Source organism: Silene latifolia, chromosome 4 (genome assembly GCF_048544455.1).
Source record: "Silene latifolia isolate original U9 population chromosome 4, ASM4854445v1, whole genome shotgun sequence".
NCBI classification, from domain to species: Eukaryota; Viridiplantae; Streptophyta; class Magnoliopsida; order Caryophyllales; family Caryophyllaceae; genus Silene; species Silene latifolia.
This window is the reverse complement of record NC_133529.1, coordinates 101115709-101128848: the sequence shown is the minus strand read 5'-3', so window position 1 is coordinate 101128848 and position 13140 is coordinate 101115709. Positions and strand designations below refer to the sequence as shown.

The window sequence follows — 13140 nt, the reverse complement described above, 5'->3', positions numbered from 1 at the left end:
TATAATAGTGTCATATCGTGAATGTAACATTACGTAACACTTAAACTGAATATGACCGTCGTAACTTTTCTTAAAAATGGAAGTTAATTTTTGTTTTAAAATTTTAAAAGAAAAAAAAAAGTAAAAGAAGAAAAAAGGAAAAAAAAAAAAAGGAGGAAGTTGAGGATGAGTGGAGAGTGGGAGGTTGGAGGGAGTATGTAGTATCCTACACATGGGTGTAGGATATAAGAATTGATGTAGAAAGGCAACCAACGGCTATCTATGGCATCCTTCCAACAAATTGGCTCCATTAAATTCCAATTTAATCCCACAATATCAAACACCAAAATTATCGCTGTTAACACTCTTAATTATCACTCAATTATTTTCCCCAAATTGAAACCCTCACAAAATCATTGGATTTTCAGCTAATCTCGGACAATATTACCAAATTAATTGCCACCTGTGTATACCCCAATTTTTTTTCCAATTTAACCTCTCATTCTTCCTTCATTTTTTCTTGGTTCTTCCATTTTCTTGGTAAGAATCCAGATTCCCAAAGTTATTAACTTTGTTTATACTTTCATTCTCCCACCTCAAGAATTTTGAATTGATGATTTAATTTCTTTATGCTTCACATTATTAATCATTGTGAATAATTTGGTGTGATTTAATTTTGTTTGTTGAATTGATAATTTGAAGCTTTTGATTGTATGAAGTTGTGGAGTTCTCTGGGTAGTGAAAAAGATTGAATTTTTCCCTAAATTTTGATTGATTGTTAAATACCCTTTTTTTTTTTGTGTTGTTAATAGGATAAAGATTGTATTTTTTTGTTGTAAATAATTGGAGATTAGGGTGTTTAATTTGCAGTTTTTGTTGTTTAGACAACTTTGGCCAATCTTTGATTGAGCCTTTTGAGTTTTGCCTATCCATTGATAGATTGTGGTGGTAAGGCTAGAATCTCTTAAAACTTGTAAATTATTCATCAAAGAAGAAGAAGAAAAAAAGAGGGATATAAAAAGAAAAGAACAAAAAAGAAAGAAGTTTTCGAGTTTGGTTGTGATTATAAAAGGAGGGATTTGAGGGAAAATGTCAGTTGGTGTAGCCTTGAGTCCCAGTCAGGAAAGCATGGTGCAATTCGCTGGTTATTTCGATAACCGGGTGGATTTGCACTCTGGTGAATCAATTTTGATATATTTGAGTGTTGCTGGGTCTGTAATTCCTTTTCGGATTATGGAGTCTGATTCGATTGCATCGGTGAAGCTCAGGATCCAAACATGTAAAGGGTTTGTAGTTAAGAAGCAAAAACTTGTATATGGAGGACGTGAGTTGGCGCGAAATGATTGCCTTGTTAAGGACTATGGTGTTAGTGGTGGACATACCCTGCATTTAGTTCTTAAGCTTTCTGATCTTTTAGCTATTACAGTTAGTACCACTTGTGGTAAGGAATTTGAGTTCCAAGTCGATAGGTATCGAAATGTTGGGTATCTAAAGCAAAGGATATATAAGGAGGGGCGAGGTTTTGTTGATGTTAAGCATCAGGAACTGTTCTGTGGGAGTCAGAAGCTTGAGGACCAAAGATTGATTAATGATATCTCTAAGAACAATGATGGTGTTATCCATTTGCTCATTAAGAAACACGCCAAAGTTAGGGCTATTAATGTTGAAAAAGATGTCGAGCTTTCGGTTGTGGCTTTTGATGTTACACCCAAGGGTGCAAGAGACGACACTGAGAAGAAATGTGGCGATATTCATGTCGCGTCTAGGAAGCCACCAGATAGAGACTTCTGGTTAGAACCTGTGATTGTCAATCCATATATTAGGATACCATTAGCAATATGGGATCTCATCAACTCAACATTTGATGGTTTAGATAAGGGATATCAGCCAGTCAGGTCTACAGAAGGCACTGGGGGAGCATATTTCATGCCTGATCCATCGGGTCAGAAGATTGTGGCTGTGTTCAAGCCCTCGGATGAGGAACCTATGGCTGTGAATAATCCTCAAGGCCTACCTATGTCAGAGAATGGTGAAGGGTTGAAAAAGGGGACTAGGGTTGGGGAAGGTGCATTGAGAGAAGTTGCAGCGTATATTTTGGACCATCCTAAGAATGGACCTCGCTCATTATCGGGTGAAGTGATGGGTTTTTCTGGGGTGCCTCCCACTACTATGATTAGGTGCTTGCACAAGGGTTTTTATCATCCTGAGGGTTATGAATGTGCACCAAAGAGTATGAAGATTGGATCATTGCAAATGTTTAGTAAAAATAATGGAAATTGTGAGGATATCGGTCCTCAGGCTTTCCCTGTAGACGAGGTACATAAGATCAGTGTTCTTGACATCAGATTGGCCAATGCAGATAGGCATGCCGGAAATATTCTTTTCCGAAAAGACACCAAAGATGGTAGAATGGAGCTTATTCCGATTGATCATGGCTATTGCTTGCCTGATAGTGTGAGTCTACTTTCATCTGATGGATCAACCTTGCCCTTGTTTTTATCGTGCATTTTTAAATCACCAATATTTAGTATGTAAATAATGCAATAACTTGTCCGTGACAACCTTCTTTAGCCTCAATTGACTCGTTAAGTTTATTTAAATTGCAGTTTGAGGATTGCACGTTTGATTGGTTGTACTGGCCACAGGCTCGTCAAGCCTTCTCCTCAGAAACCATTGATTACATCAGGTCACTTGACGCCGAGCAAGATCTTGCACTGTTGAAATTCCATGGTTGGGAAGTTCCCTTGGAGTGTGCTCGTACCCTACGCGTCTCCACAATGTTGTTAAAGAAGGGAGCTGAAAGTGGCTTGACCCCTTTCACCATAGGGAGCGTCATGTGCAGAGAAACCATAAACAATGAATCTGTGATCGAAGAAATTGTTCGTGAAGCTCAGGAGTCATTACTCCCGGGCATGAACGAGGAAGACTTTCTTGTAGCTGTTTCTAATATCATGGATTTCCGGCTAGCTGAGCTAAAATAAGAATGAGATGGGAATATACTTATTTTTACTTAATAAGTTAAACTTGTACTAACGTACTATACTATTTATGTATAGTCTAAAAATCTGAGCAGTCCAACATTTGATGGACAGAATGCTCCGGGTGTGAAATGTCGAGAATCTTGTATTACCTTGTAAGGTGGTCGAAGCGGTCTTTGTGTGTCATTTGTTCACTTAACGAGTTGGAGACTTTGTATAAGAGAACAGAAGAATATAAATCATGAAATAAGACATTGAAGATTTACAACATAGAAATCTCCTTATCTTTTTTTGTATAGCCCTGTGTTGATATTAGAAAGACACCAAGGTCTGTAATTCCTTTTCAGGTTGTGGAGTCCAATATACGACCGAATCTGCTTTCCCTTACTTACTACTAAGTGGTAAGAGCACTCTTACTCCATCCATGAGGTTTGGGGGTTCAATTCTTATCTGCGACATCGTGCGCTCATTTGAAAAAAAAAAAAACACAATAATTTGGCGATATTCGGAGGGCCCTGCTTATAAAATGATTTTTTTTTTTTTTTTTGATATTAAAAGCGTTTTTATGTTTTCTTTTGCATACAGGCAGGAACCCACAGACAGACCATTTGGCGTGCACAAGGTGCCTGTAATTCGTTTTCAGGTTATTGAGTCCAATTTAATTACGACAGGCTCGGCTTACCCTCACTCGCTCCACTGCTGCCGGCATTCAGTGCTTAAGCTCTCAGACCTCCTGTCGGCGTTCAGTGCTTAAATGAATGAATTTTAGACACTGACCAGAAGTCATAGAACTAGAACAGTATCATAGAACAGAAGAATATGTAAAGTCGTGTCACAGATGATTGATTACTGAAAGAAAACAGGACATTAATTCTGAGACTAAGCTACACCAGATGTTATTTCTAAGAGAGAAAGAAAACAATGATCTCCTTGTCAAAACTAGTACCTGAAAAAGCAAAGAGGAGCAGCACAGCCCGTTGTTGGTTTACTCGTCAATTTGTTGCATCTTAGCTAAGGAGCACCCTGGAATTTGTACTAGGCTTGCAATACAAAGTTGCGGTTCATAGAAATGTGGCGAGGGTTTTGGTTGGAATGGTACTCGGTTGTCAGCTTGTGGATCATACCAAATGGCATCTTCGCATAGGCGTCCTAGCAGTAAACGAGGGGGTCCGACCTTAGATAGAGCTATAGGAGAATGTAAGCATAATTCTTCTGGAAGATGAAATATCTTGCTCCATGAATCATCTTCGACTCCATGAATCCAAATATCAGAAGACAAATAAGGATTCGTACAATTACCAAGACGCATGTATACACGTCCATCCAATACTCCAAATTTTACAGTATTCGTACTTTTTACTTGAACCGGTAAACTCAAGTCATCCATCCATTTTTCTGAAGACAGATCGAAGCGTGCAACTCTGTACTCTTGTTTATTATCTCTAGATCTTTTATTGCTTGGGGGGGATTCCACAGTTGAAACAAGATAATATAGCAGATTGTTTGCAAATTTTGCGTCTTGTTGGAGTGTCCAATTTTCCTTGGAGGCACTAGAATTAGCTGACGCAGTAACACACCTCCATGAATCGGCCTTTAAGCTGTAAATACGTAAATCTCCGTAAACTCTACTACTTGTGGAAACAATCTTATAGTCATTATGTTGAGAATCGTAACCAAAACCGAGTACATTCCCACATCTTGTTGTATTTTTTTGAGGAAGGATTGATTTGAAAGTACGTGTTGAAGGGTTGCATATAAGAAAGCAACTAACCTCAATCCCTTGACGAACATTACGAGATCTTTTACTGTGAGTAACTAGGAAGCAAAACAAGCCATTGCAAGAGCCTACACAATACAGGTGCTCACTTGGTTTTACGGTATGATTAGGCCATCTTAATTTGGTAAGTTTTAAGGGGTGATAAAGATCGTCAACTATACAAAGGGAACGGGTGTAGAAAAGGGCACGATTGTGTCGTGAGTTGGGTTTGAGGGATTTGTGAAGATGGAGTTGAATGAAGCGTGGGTCGTTGATGAGATTGCACCATTCTTTGCATACACTCTTGAAACGTAGAAGTGACGTCACTGGTAGCCAAACCAGTATGTCTATGATCAAATCTTGTATTGGGATTTGATGGAGTGCCATTGTAGGAAATTAAAAACTAGTCGAATCGAGTTTGAGATTTTTATTTCGACAGCTGCTGGATAATCTCCTTATTTGCATATATATATATATATATATATAAGCAAGAATTAGCACGAGTTTAGGAATATTATTTTTTGGCTATTGCTAGGATTCCAAGCTCTGCAGTTGAGTTTCCAAATAAAATCTTCAATTATCTAAACATACTTCTTTAGGAAATTTTCTTTTAAAAGCCAAATTCTATTTATATTTTATAGCAACTAAATTCTTACAATTTTCGGTTGTCCGTGGGACTCGACAGATTAAATTATCCAATACTCCAAATCGCACATGATTAGTAACTCTTTACTTGAACCGGTAAACTCAAGTCATCCACCCACTTTTCTAAAGAGAAATCGAAGCGTGCAACTCTGAATTCGTCTGCAGCTGAACTATGATAATATAGCATATTGTTTGCATTTATTATGTACTAGATTTCATGTCCGTGCGCTGTACGGGTATGTAAAAATGTCCTATTTAAATACGAAGCTATTTATTTTAATATGTCGAGTTATTTTAGTAGCACCAAATATTCTGATTTGTAAGATTACATTTTAATTGAAATAAACAATCTTTTGATGAACATTTCATTAATTTACCTTCAGTACTATTGGAGGGAGATTGCTCAATCTTGCCGTACTCGCACCAAGATGTCATTAGTTCATTCTTGTCTAAAGTTTGACTTGATGTTTATCCGTTATCGAAGAACTAAGTCATACCACATTTTATTTTAAGAAAGCAAATATAGGAATAGGTAAATCAGTGTCAGAAAAGAGTTGCGGTAAAGATAGGATTAGGATTGTTTAATATTGTTTTAACTATACATAAAACTTTACCTATATTTGTAGTCTTGATTTATAATTATTGAAACAACTCTTTTTTAATCCATAAATTTTATCATTTTAATTTCTCTTTTATTTATTTATTTTGAAGTTTTCTGTAAAAGTGTGAATTTCATATTGTACTTATAATGACGAATTAATGTTAAAATTGTGAAATATGTGTTATAATGACGAATTAATGTCAAAATTGTGAAATATGTGTTTGGTATGTGTTAAATTTTCATTATATGCGCAAATCGATTTTTATTTTACTTTAAAAAAACGTAGTTGCTCATTCATGTACAACTTTTACTCTTTCATGAACATTTTTTCATAAAATTTCCAAACATTACCCTTCCCTCAACCAAATTGCCAAAATTTTCTCTCAATTTTCTTCCCAACCTAATCAAATTTATCCCAAACTTTTCAATTATAAATCTCAACTATCATATCAAACTAATTAATTAATTAATTCGGTTTATCTGTAAATAAATTACATTAATTTTGAATGGATTAGGCTGAATATAAGAATTTATCCTTTGAGAATCAAATTAGGAGAGAAAAAAATCAGATGCTAAAATATATCAGAAATTACGATGAAAATGGAGGATGACTATAATTTCTAGAAATAAGTGGACATTAATAGTGTCAGATGGATTGCAACTAATACGTTTTAATGCTCTTCACACATACAAAAAGCTTTTAGAAAAGGAGACGAGAGATCTGATACATGTTCTGGGCAAAAGAAGAGATTTGACTTTTAACGTTTGATATGAAGTACATTAATTTGAATAAATTATTTTCAATGTTAATAGTAAATATTTTGTGGTGGTAGTAAGGATGGTGGTTGGCGGCAAAGGTGGTGGTTGGGAGGTGGATTAGAAAGTTGAAGGAGAGAAAATTGAGAGGAGTTGAAAATTGGAAAAGAGGAGAGTTGAAATGGAAAGGGTAAAATAGTAAATTATGTACATGATTGAGTAAATTATGTACATGAAAGAGCAATACCCTAAAAAAATACTTCCTCCTATTCAGCCTAATGTTCTCCTTTTATTATAATACTTCTCACATATATTAGAGATCACAAAAACTCTGGAGAGACGGTCTCTCAATAGCGGTATTGAGAGACCTCTCACATGATGTGGTGAGGGACCTACTGAATATTTTTTTTCCTACAGTTAGTCTCGCTGAAGACGGGTCGGAGCAAGTGACGGGTAATGCCACTCACAAAACGGATAGAGGGGACAAGGTGGGGGCACCCCCATGTGCTTCCCTCTCTCCTCTATTTGGGTCATTTGTGAAAGGAAATGGTATCCGTCACTCCAAAGTGACGGATACGTGCCGTTTTCAATGAGATTTTGTGTTTTTCCTATTATGTCTTCAATTATCTAAACTTACTTCTTGAGGAAATTTTCTTTTAAAAGCCAAATTCTATTTATATTTTATAGCAACTAAATTCTTACAATTTTCGGTTGTCCGTGGGACTTTGACAGATTAAGGTGTAAATTATCGTTTGATGGTTTATACTGTATAAAATTTTACAGATTTTCGTAGAAGTCATAGAAGCTTTATTGGGTGAACATTTGAATTGTAGCCATTGTTGTCAAAATCGCGATTCGATCCAACGATTCTACGATTTTACGATCCAAAAATGCTTGACCGATCCTGGATCTTACGATTCTATCATAGTTGTGAATCTTACGATCCTATTAATATGAAAATTTCTAGAGATGGGATCATAATACGATCCTACGATTTTACGATCCTACGATCCGATTCCATAATAAAAAAAATTAATATATATTTTTATAATGACACCGTAAAACTCAAATTTCGAAAGTTGTTCATACAATAATAGTAAAATCATTAATTACCAATATTTTATGAATAAATATTAATAAATAAGTGTTTTGATTTTCAATTATATGTTTTTACCAAATAAAAATTATATTTAGTGAGTTTGTAGAATCTTGCGATTCTACGATCCGATTCTACCGATTCGATCTTATCCTCCCCATCGATCCAAAGTAGAATCCCGATCCTGACAACATTGATTGTAGCTATACGGAGTAATAAACTAACAATATATAGTCCCTGTTATTTTTATTTTTTTTGATGAAGAGGGGGTTGAATTCGCCCGGGTCCATGCATTCCCGCACCACCACATGGACCATGTAAGTCAGTAAGTCACCCTCTTCGGGGGCTGCAGTGGCCAAGAGATCATCGCCTCAACTGGTAGTCGAACCTGGGACCTCTCAACTCCTGCATTTCTGCAAGCTTGTTTAACCCGGCTACCACTAGACTAACACCACTTAGTTTATAGTCCATGTTATCAGTTCAAAGTTTTTGAGCACATTTACTTAGCGGATTTTCTAACATGTGTCCTTATGGCACATGTTAATAAGTTAAGTATAGAAAGTTTGTTGAGAATATTTCACTAATTATGGTAAATGTGAGTTTGTACATTTATTTTTCATGATTTATTCCCAACAAAGTTTTTCTCTAATTAACTTATTAACATGTGCTCTAGAAAAACCCTAAACCTTATACTAAAAAAGTATAATATTTGTTGTAAATTAGAGAAGATATAGAATGATAATATGCTTTTATTCACTTGTGTGTTTCAACGTTGAGAGTGCCTCAATATATACATAGGATTACAATGTACATAGGATTACAATGTATAAGGAAAGGATTCTAACAGCTATAAAATAAACTAAATAAAGTAAATATACATTCATTGCCATATATACAAACTAGCTGTTGGAGCAAGATATGGAGATCGTATTAATATTGCTCAAAAATTATATTTATAAATGGTAATATGCTCAGAAAAATGTGTAATCGTTTTTCTCTCCCTGTTATCTAATTATATAGCTAGAGTAAGTAGGGTGGTACCCATAATTAAGGTCATAGACCAATTGAGGTGTAAGAGTATCGAGATCAGTGGCGTGCACCAGGTCTGAATTTCTCTTCAGGCTACGGAGTCCAATTTAATTACGGCAGACTCTGCTTACCCTCAATCGCTCCATCGCTGCTGACATTCAGATTCAGTGCTTACCATAAGAACCATTGTTCTCTATATCATTAATTTTTAATTAGACACTAATTTTTCTCGGAAAACAGAAGAATATAATAAGACCGTGAAGAGTTACACAGTCAGAAATCAGGCAGCAAGCTGTAAAGTTGATTTATTATTGAAAGAAAACAGGACATTGATCTCCTTGTCAAAACTTGTACGCGAAAAACCAAAAGGGAGCAGCAGGGCTTGACTCGTCGATTTGTTCCATCTTAGCTAGGGAGCACCCCGGAATCTCAACTAGGCTTGCAATATATAGTTCAGTTTCATAGACACGTGGCGATGCTTCTGGTAGGAAAGGTACTTGATTGTCATTTTCTGGATCATACCAGATGGTATCTTTGCCCAAGCATCTTAGCAGTAAACGAGGGGGCCTGTCCATTGAATAAGCTACAGGAGAATGATAGTATAATTCTTCTGGAAGATGAAATTTCTTGCTCCATGAATTGTCGACTCCATGAATCCAAACATCAGAAGACAAATAACCAAGTCGCACGTATACACGTCCATCCAATACCCCAAATCGTACATTATTCGTACTCTTTACTTGAACCGGTAAACTCAAGTCATCCATCCACTTTTCTAAAGAGAGATCGAAACGTGCAACTCTGAATTCGTCTGCAGCTGAAGTATGATAATAGAGCATATTGTTTGCATTTATTACGTATTCTAGAGGTTTCCAATTATTACGCATATTAGCTGCATCAGCCGGAGGAGCAATGCACCTCCATGAACCGGCCTTTAGGCTGTAAATCATTGTTGTCAGAATCGCGATTCGATCCAACGATTCTACGATTTTACGATCCAAAAATGCTTGACCGATCCTGGATCCTACGATTCTATCATAGTTGTAGAATCTTACGATCCTATTAATTTGAAAATTTTTAAAGATGGGATCATAATACGATCCTACGATTTTACGATCCTACGATCCGATTCCATAATAAAAAAAATTAATATATATTTTTATATAATGACACCGTAAAACCCAAATTTCGTGTAAGTTGTTCATACAATGATACTAAAATCATTAATTACCAATATTTTATGAATAAATATTAATAAATAAGTGTTTTGATTTTCAATTATATGTTTTTACCAAATAAAAAATCATATTTAGTGAGTTTGTAGAATCTTGCGATTCTACGATCCGATTCTACCGATTCGATCCTACCCTCCCCATCGATCCAAAGTAGAATCCCGATCCTGACAACATTGCTGTAAATACATACATCTCCGTAAACTCTACTTGTCGTAACTATCTTATAGTCATCATGTTTACTATCGTAACCAAAACCATGTAGTACGACCCCCAACTTTGTATATGTCTCATCCGGTGAAGGAATGATTGATTTGAAAGTACGCGTTGAAGGGTTGCATATAAGAAAGCAACTAACCCCACTCATTTTTCGAAGATTACGACAAATAGTTTTCATCTCCATAACTAGGAAGCAAAACAATCCATTGCAAGAGCCTATACTACACACGCCCTCATCATTGCCTCTTATGGTATTATCAGGCCATTTTAATTTGGTAAGTTTCAAGGGGTGATAAAGATCATCAACTATACAAAGGGCATCCGTATAAAAAAGGCGCGATTGTGTTGTGAGTTGGGTACGAGGGATTTGCGAAGATGTAATTGAATGAAGCGAGGGTTGTTGATGAGATTGCACCACTCTTTGCATACACTCTTGAAACGTAGAAGTGTCTTCACTGGAAGCCAAACCAGTATGTCAATTATCAAATCCATTGGGATTTGATTAGGTGCCATTGTAGGAAAAACTAGTCGAATTTACGAGTTCGTTTGAGATGTTTATTTTCTTTGGTGCTGACCAAAAGTAGTATTCATACCAACAGTTGGGTAATCTCCTTAGATTTTGACAATTTTGGGTTCCAGGTATATATTATTGAGAGGCGTAGGGTTGTACTCCGTAGTTGTTAACTCGATTCGATCAGAACTAATATACTTCATTGGCCTTGACAATTGTTGTTTGGTGAATGACATTAATGTTTGATGCATATAATAAAGCAAGAATTAGCATGAGTTTAGGAATAGTATTTTTGGCTGTTGCTAGGATTCTTCGAAGGAAATTAAACTATATTATTATTGTTATTCGGAATTATTTTTTTTTAATAAAAGCCAAAAATCTGTCATTCTTCAAAGCAAATTAAGTTTTTTAAAAGTTTCTCTTTTTTAGTAGTTAAGCTTTTGTGTAATGAGTCGATGATTCCCTTGTTAAGGAAGGAGTATGAAGTCACTCAACGAGATACCATACCAGCGGCGGAACAAGGATTTGAGCTTAGAGTGGAAAAAAACATAAATTGGAAATGTTTTAGGAGAAGATTGAAAATTACAACTCTTAGGGGACGACTACTCTTGCTAGCCCTACTTGCTCTGCCAAGACCATTTGTTCTCCGAATCTGATTTTTAGAATTTATATATCAGAGCACAAAAGAATATCCGCCATAACAGAAGACCTTGAAGATTTACCTACAGGCGGAAGTAATTGTAAAGTTGTATCGCAGATGGATCACAGATGATTTCTTAGCTAATCCTAGTACATAAACAAGAAATACGGAGTTTGTTTACTCATCAATTTGTTGCATCATCTTACTTAGGCAGCTCCTTGGTATCTTAACTAGGCTTGCAATACAAAGCTCGAGTCCATAGTCCTTTTCCGAGGCTTTTAGTTGGAATGGTTCTCGACTGTCATCTTTAGGATCATACCATATGATATCATCGCCAAAGTCTCCAAGAAGTAAACGCGGGGGTCCGTCCTTGGAAGGATCATAACATATGATATTTTTGCCAACATCTCCAAGATGACACACCTTGCTCCATGAATCTTCAACTCTGCAAATCCAGATATCAGAAGCACGACAAGGACTAGAAAATTTACCAAGACGCACGTATATACGTCCATCCAACACTCCCAATAGCACCTCATGGGTGCTCTTTACTTGAAGAGGTAAATTCAAGTCACCTATCCATTTCTCTGAAGAGAGATCAAAACGAGCGATTCTAAATCCATTGTCATCGACCATTGAAACAAGATAATGGAGCATGTTGTTTGCATATACTACTCTACTTAGGGAATCCTGACTTTTCCTCGACACAATAAAGGTCGTCGTAGTGGTAGTAGGACTAATACGCCTCCATAAATCATCGTTTAAGCTGTAAATATCTACTTTTCCATAAAATCTACTCGTCCGAACTATCTTATAGTCATCATGTTCAGAGTCGTAACCAAAACCACATAATATGGCTTTGTCCCATCTACTATATTTTTTCTTCGGTGTTGGAGGGAGGATTGATTTGAAAGTACGTGTTAAAGGGTTGCATATAATAAACTGCTTCGCCTTCCAATCCAACACGCTACCAAAACTACGATATCTTGCTGGAAATCCGTAGCAAAACAAGCCATTGCAAAAGCCTACATAATACCAGCACTCACGGTCCCTTACGGTATCACTAGGCCATTTTAATTTGGTAAGTTTTAAAGGGTGATAAAGATTATCAACTAGACAAAGTGTACTGGTAAACAAAAGGGCACGGCTGTGTCGTGAGTTGGGTTCGAGGGATTTGTGAAGATGGAGTTGAATGAAGCGAGGGCTGTTGATGAGATTACACCACTCTTTGCATACGGTCTTGAAACGTAAGAGAGTGTTCACTGGTAGCCAAACCAGTATGTCAATGATCACATCTATTGGGATATGTTGGGGTGCTATTGTAGGAAAAACTAATCGAAATTTCTGGGATGGAGGATCCATTTTTTGACGTGTTGACTAGGAGTATTGCTCACCAATGGTTGAGATATTCTTCTATTCTAACAATTTAGGAACGGCTATACTAAAGGAATGTAGGGTTATAATTTGTACCTCAACTCGAACGAACTTCACCACCCTAAATCGATATAGGAGGAAAAAATTATGGTTATTATTGTCTTGGCCTCTTGGGGCGTTTGAGATTCAAGCTATACAACATCTTTGGTTATACCATGAGGGTTTGAAAAAATTATAGTAAGAATTTCCTTGAGTTTAGGGTATATTATTTATTTATTTTTTTTATTTTTTTTTTTTGGCAGTGGTAAAGAAAGTGTTTTACAT

The 13140-nt window shown here is 36.3% G+C and overlaps 3 protein-coding genes across 3 annotated transcripts; 1 reads left to right on the top strand and 2 right to left on the bottom strand.

The window, feature by feature from the left end:
* Window positions 1-240: 240 nt before the first annotated feature.
* On the top strand, window positions 241-3233 carry LOC141653661 (phosphatidylinositol 4-kinase gamma 4-like). The gene is made up of 2 exons (XM_074461489.1): window positions 241-2433; window positions 2586-3233. Exons 1-2 carry the CDS (start codon window positions 1069-1071, stop codon window positions 2958-2960), a joined length of 1740 nt encoding a protein of 579 aa, XP_074317590.1. The 5' UTR covers window positions 241-1068; the 3' UTR covers window positions 2961-3233.
* A 310-nt stretch (window positions 3234-3543) lies between these two features.
* LOC141652355 (F-box protein CPR1-like) lies at window positions 3544-5109 on the bottom strand. The gene has a single exon (XM_074459836.1). The coding sequence runs from the start codon at window positions 5098-5100 to the stop codon at window positions 3943-3945; it is 1158 nt and encodes a 385-aa protein (XP_074315937.1). The 5' UTR covers window positions 5101-5109; the 3' UTR covers window positions 3544-3942.
* Window positions 5110-11619: 6510 nt separating this feature from the next.
* LOC141651834 (putative F-box protein At1g19160) lies at window positions 11620-12804 on the bottom strand. Its single transcript, XM_074459529.1, has one exon. The coding sequence runs from the start codon at window positions 12802-12804 to the stop codon at window positions 11620-11622; it is 1185 nt and encodes a 394-aa protein (XP_074315630.1).
* Window positions 12805-13140: the final 336 nt, after the last annotated feature.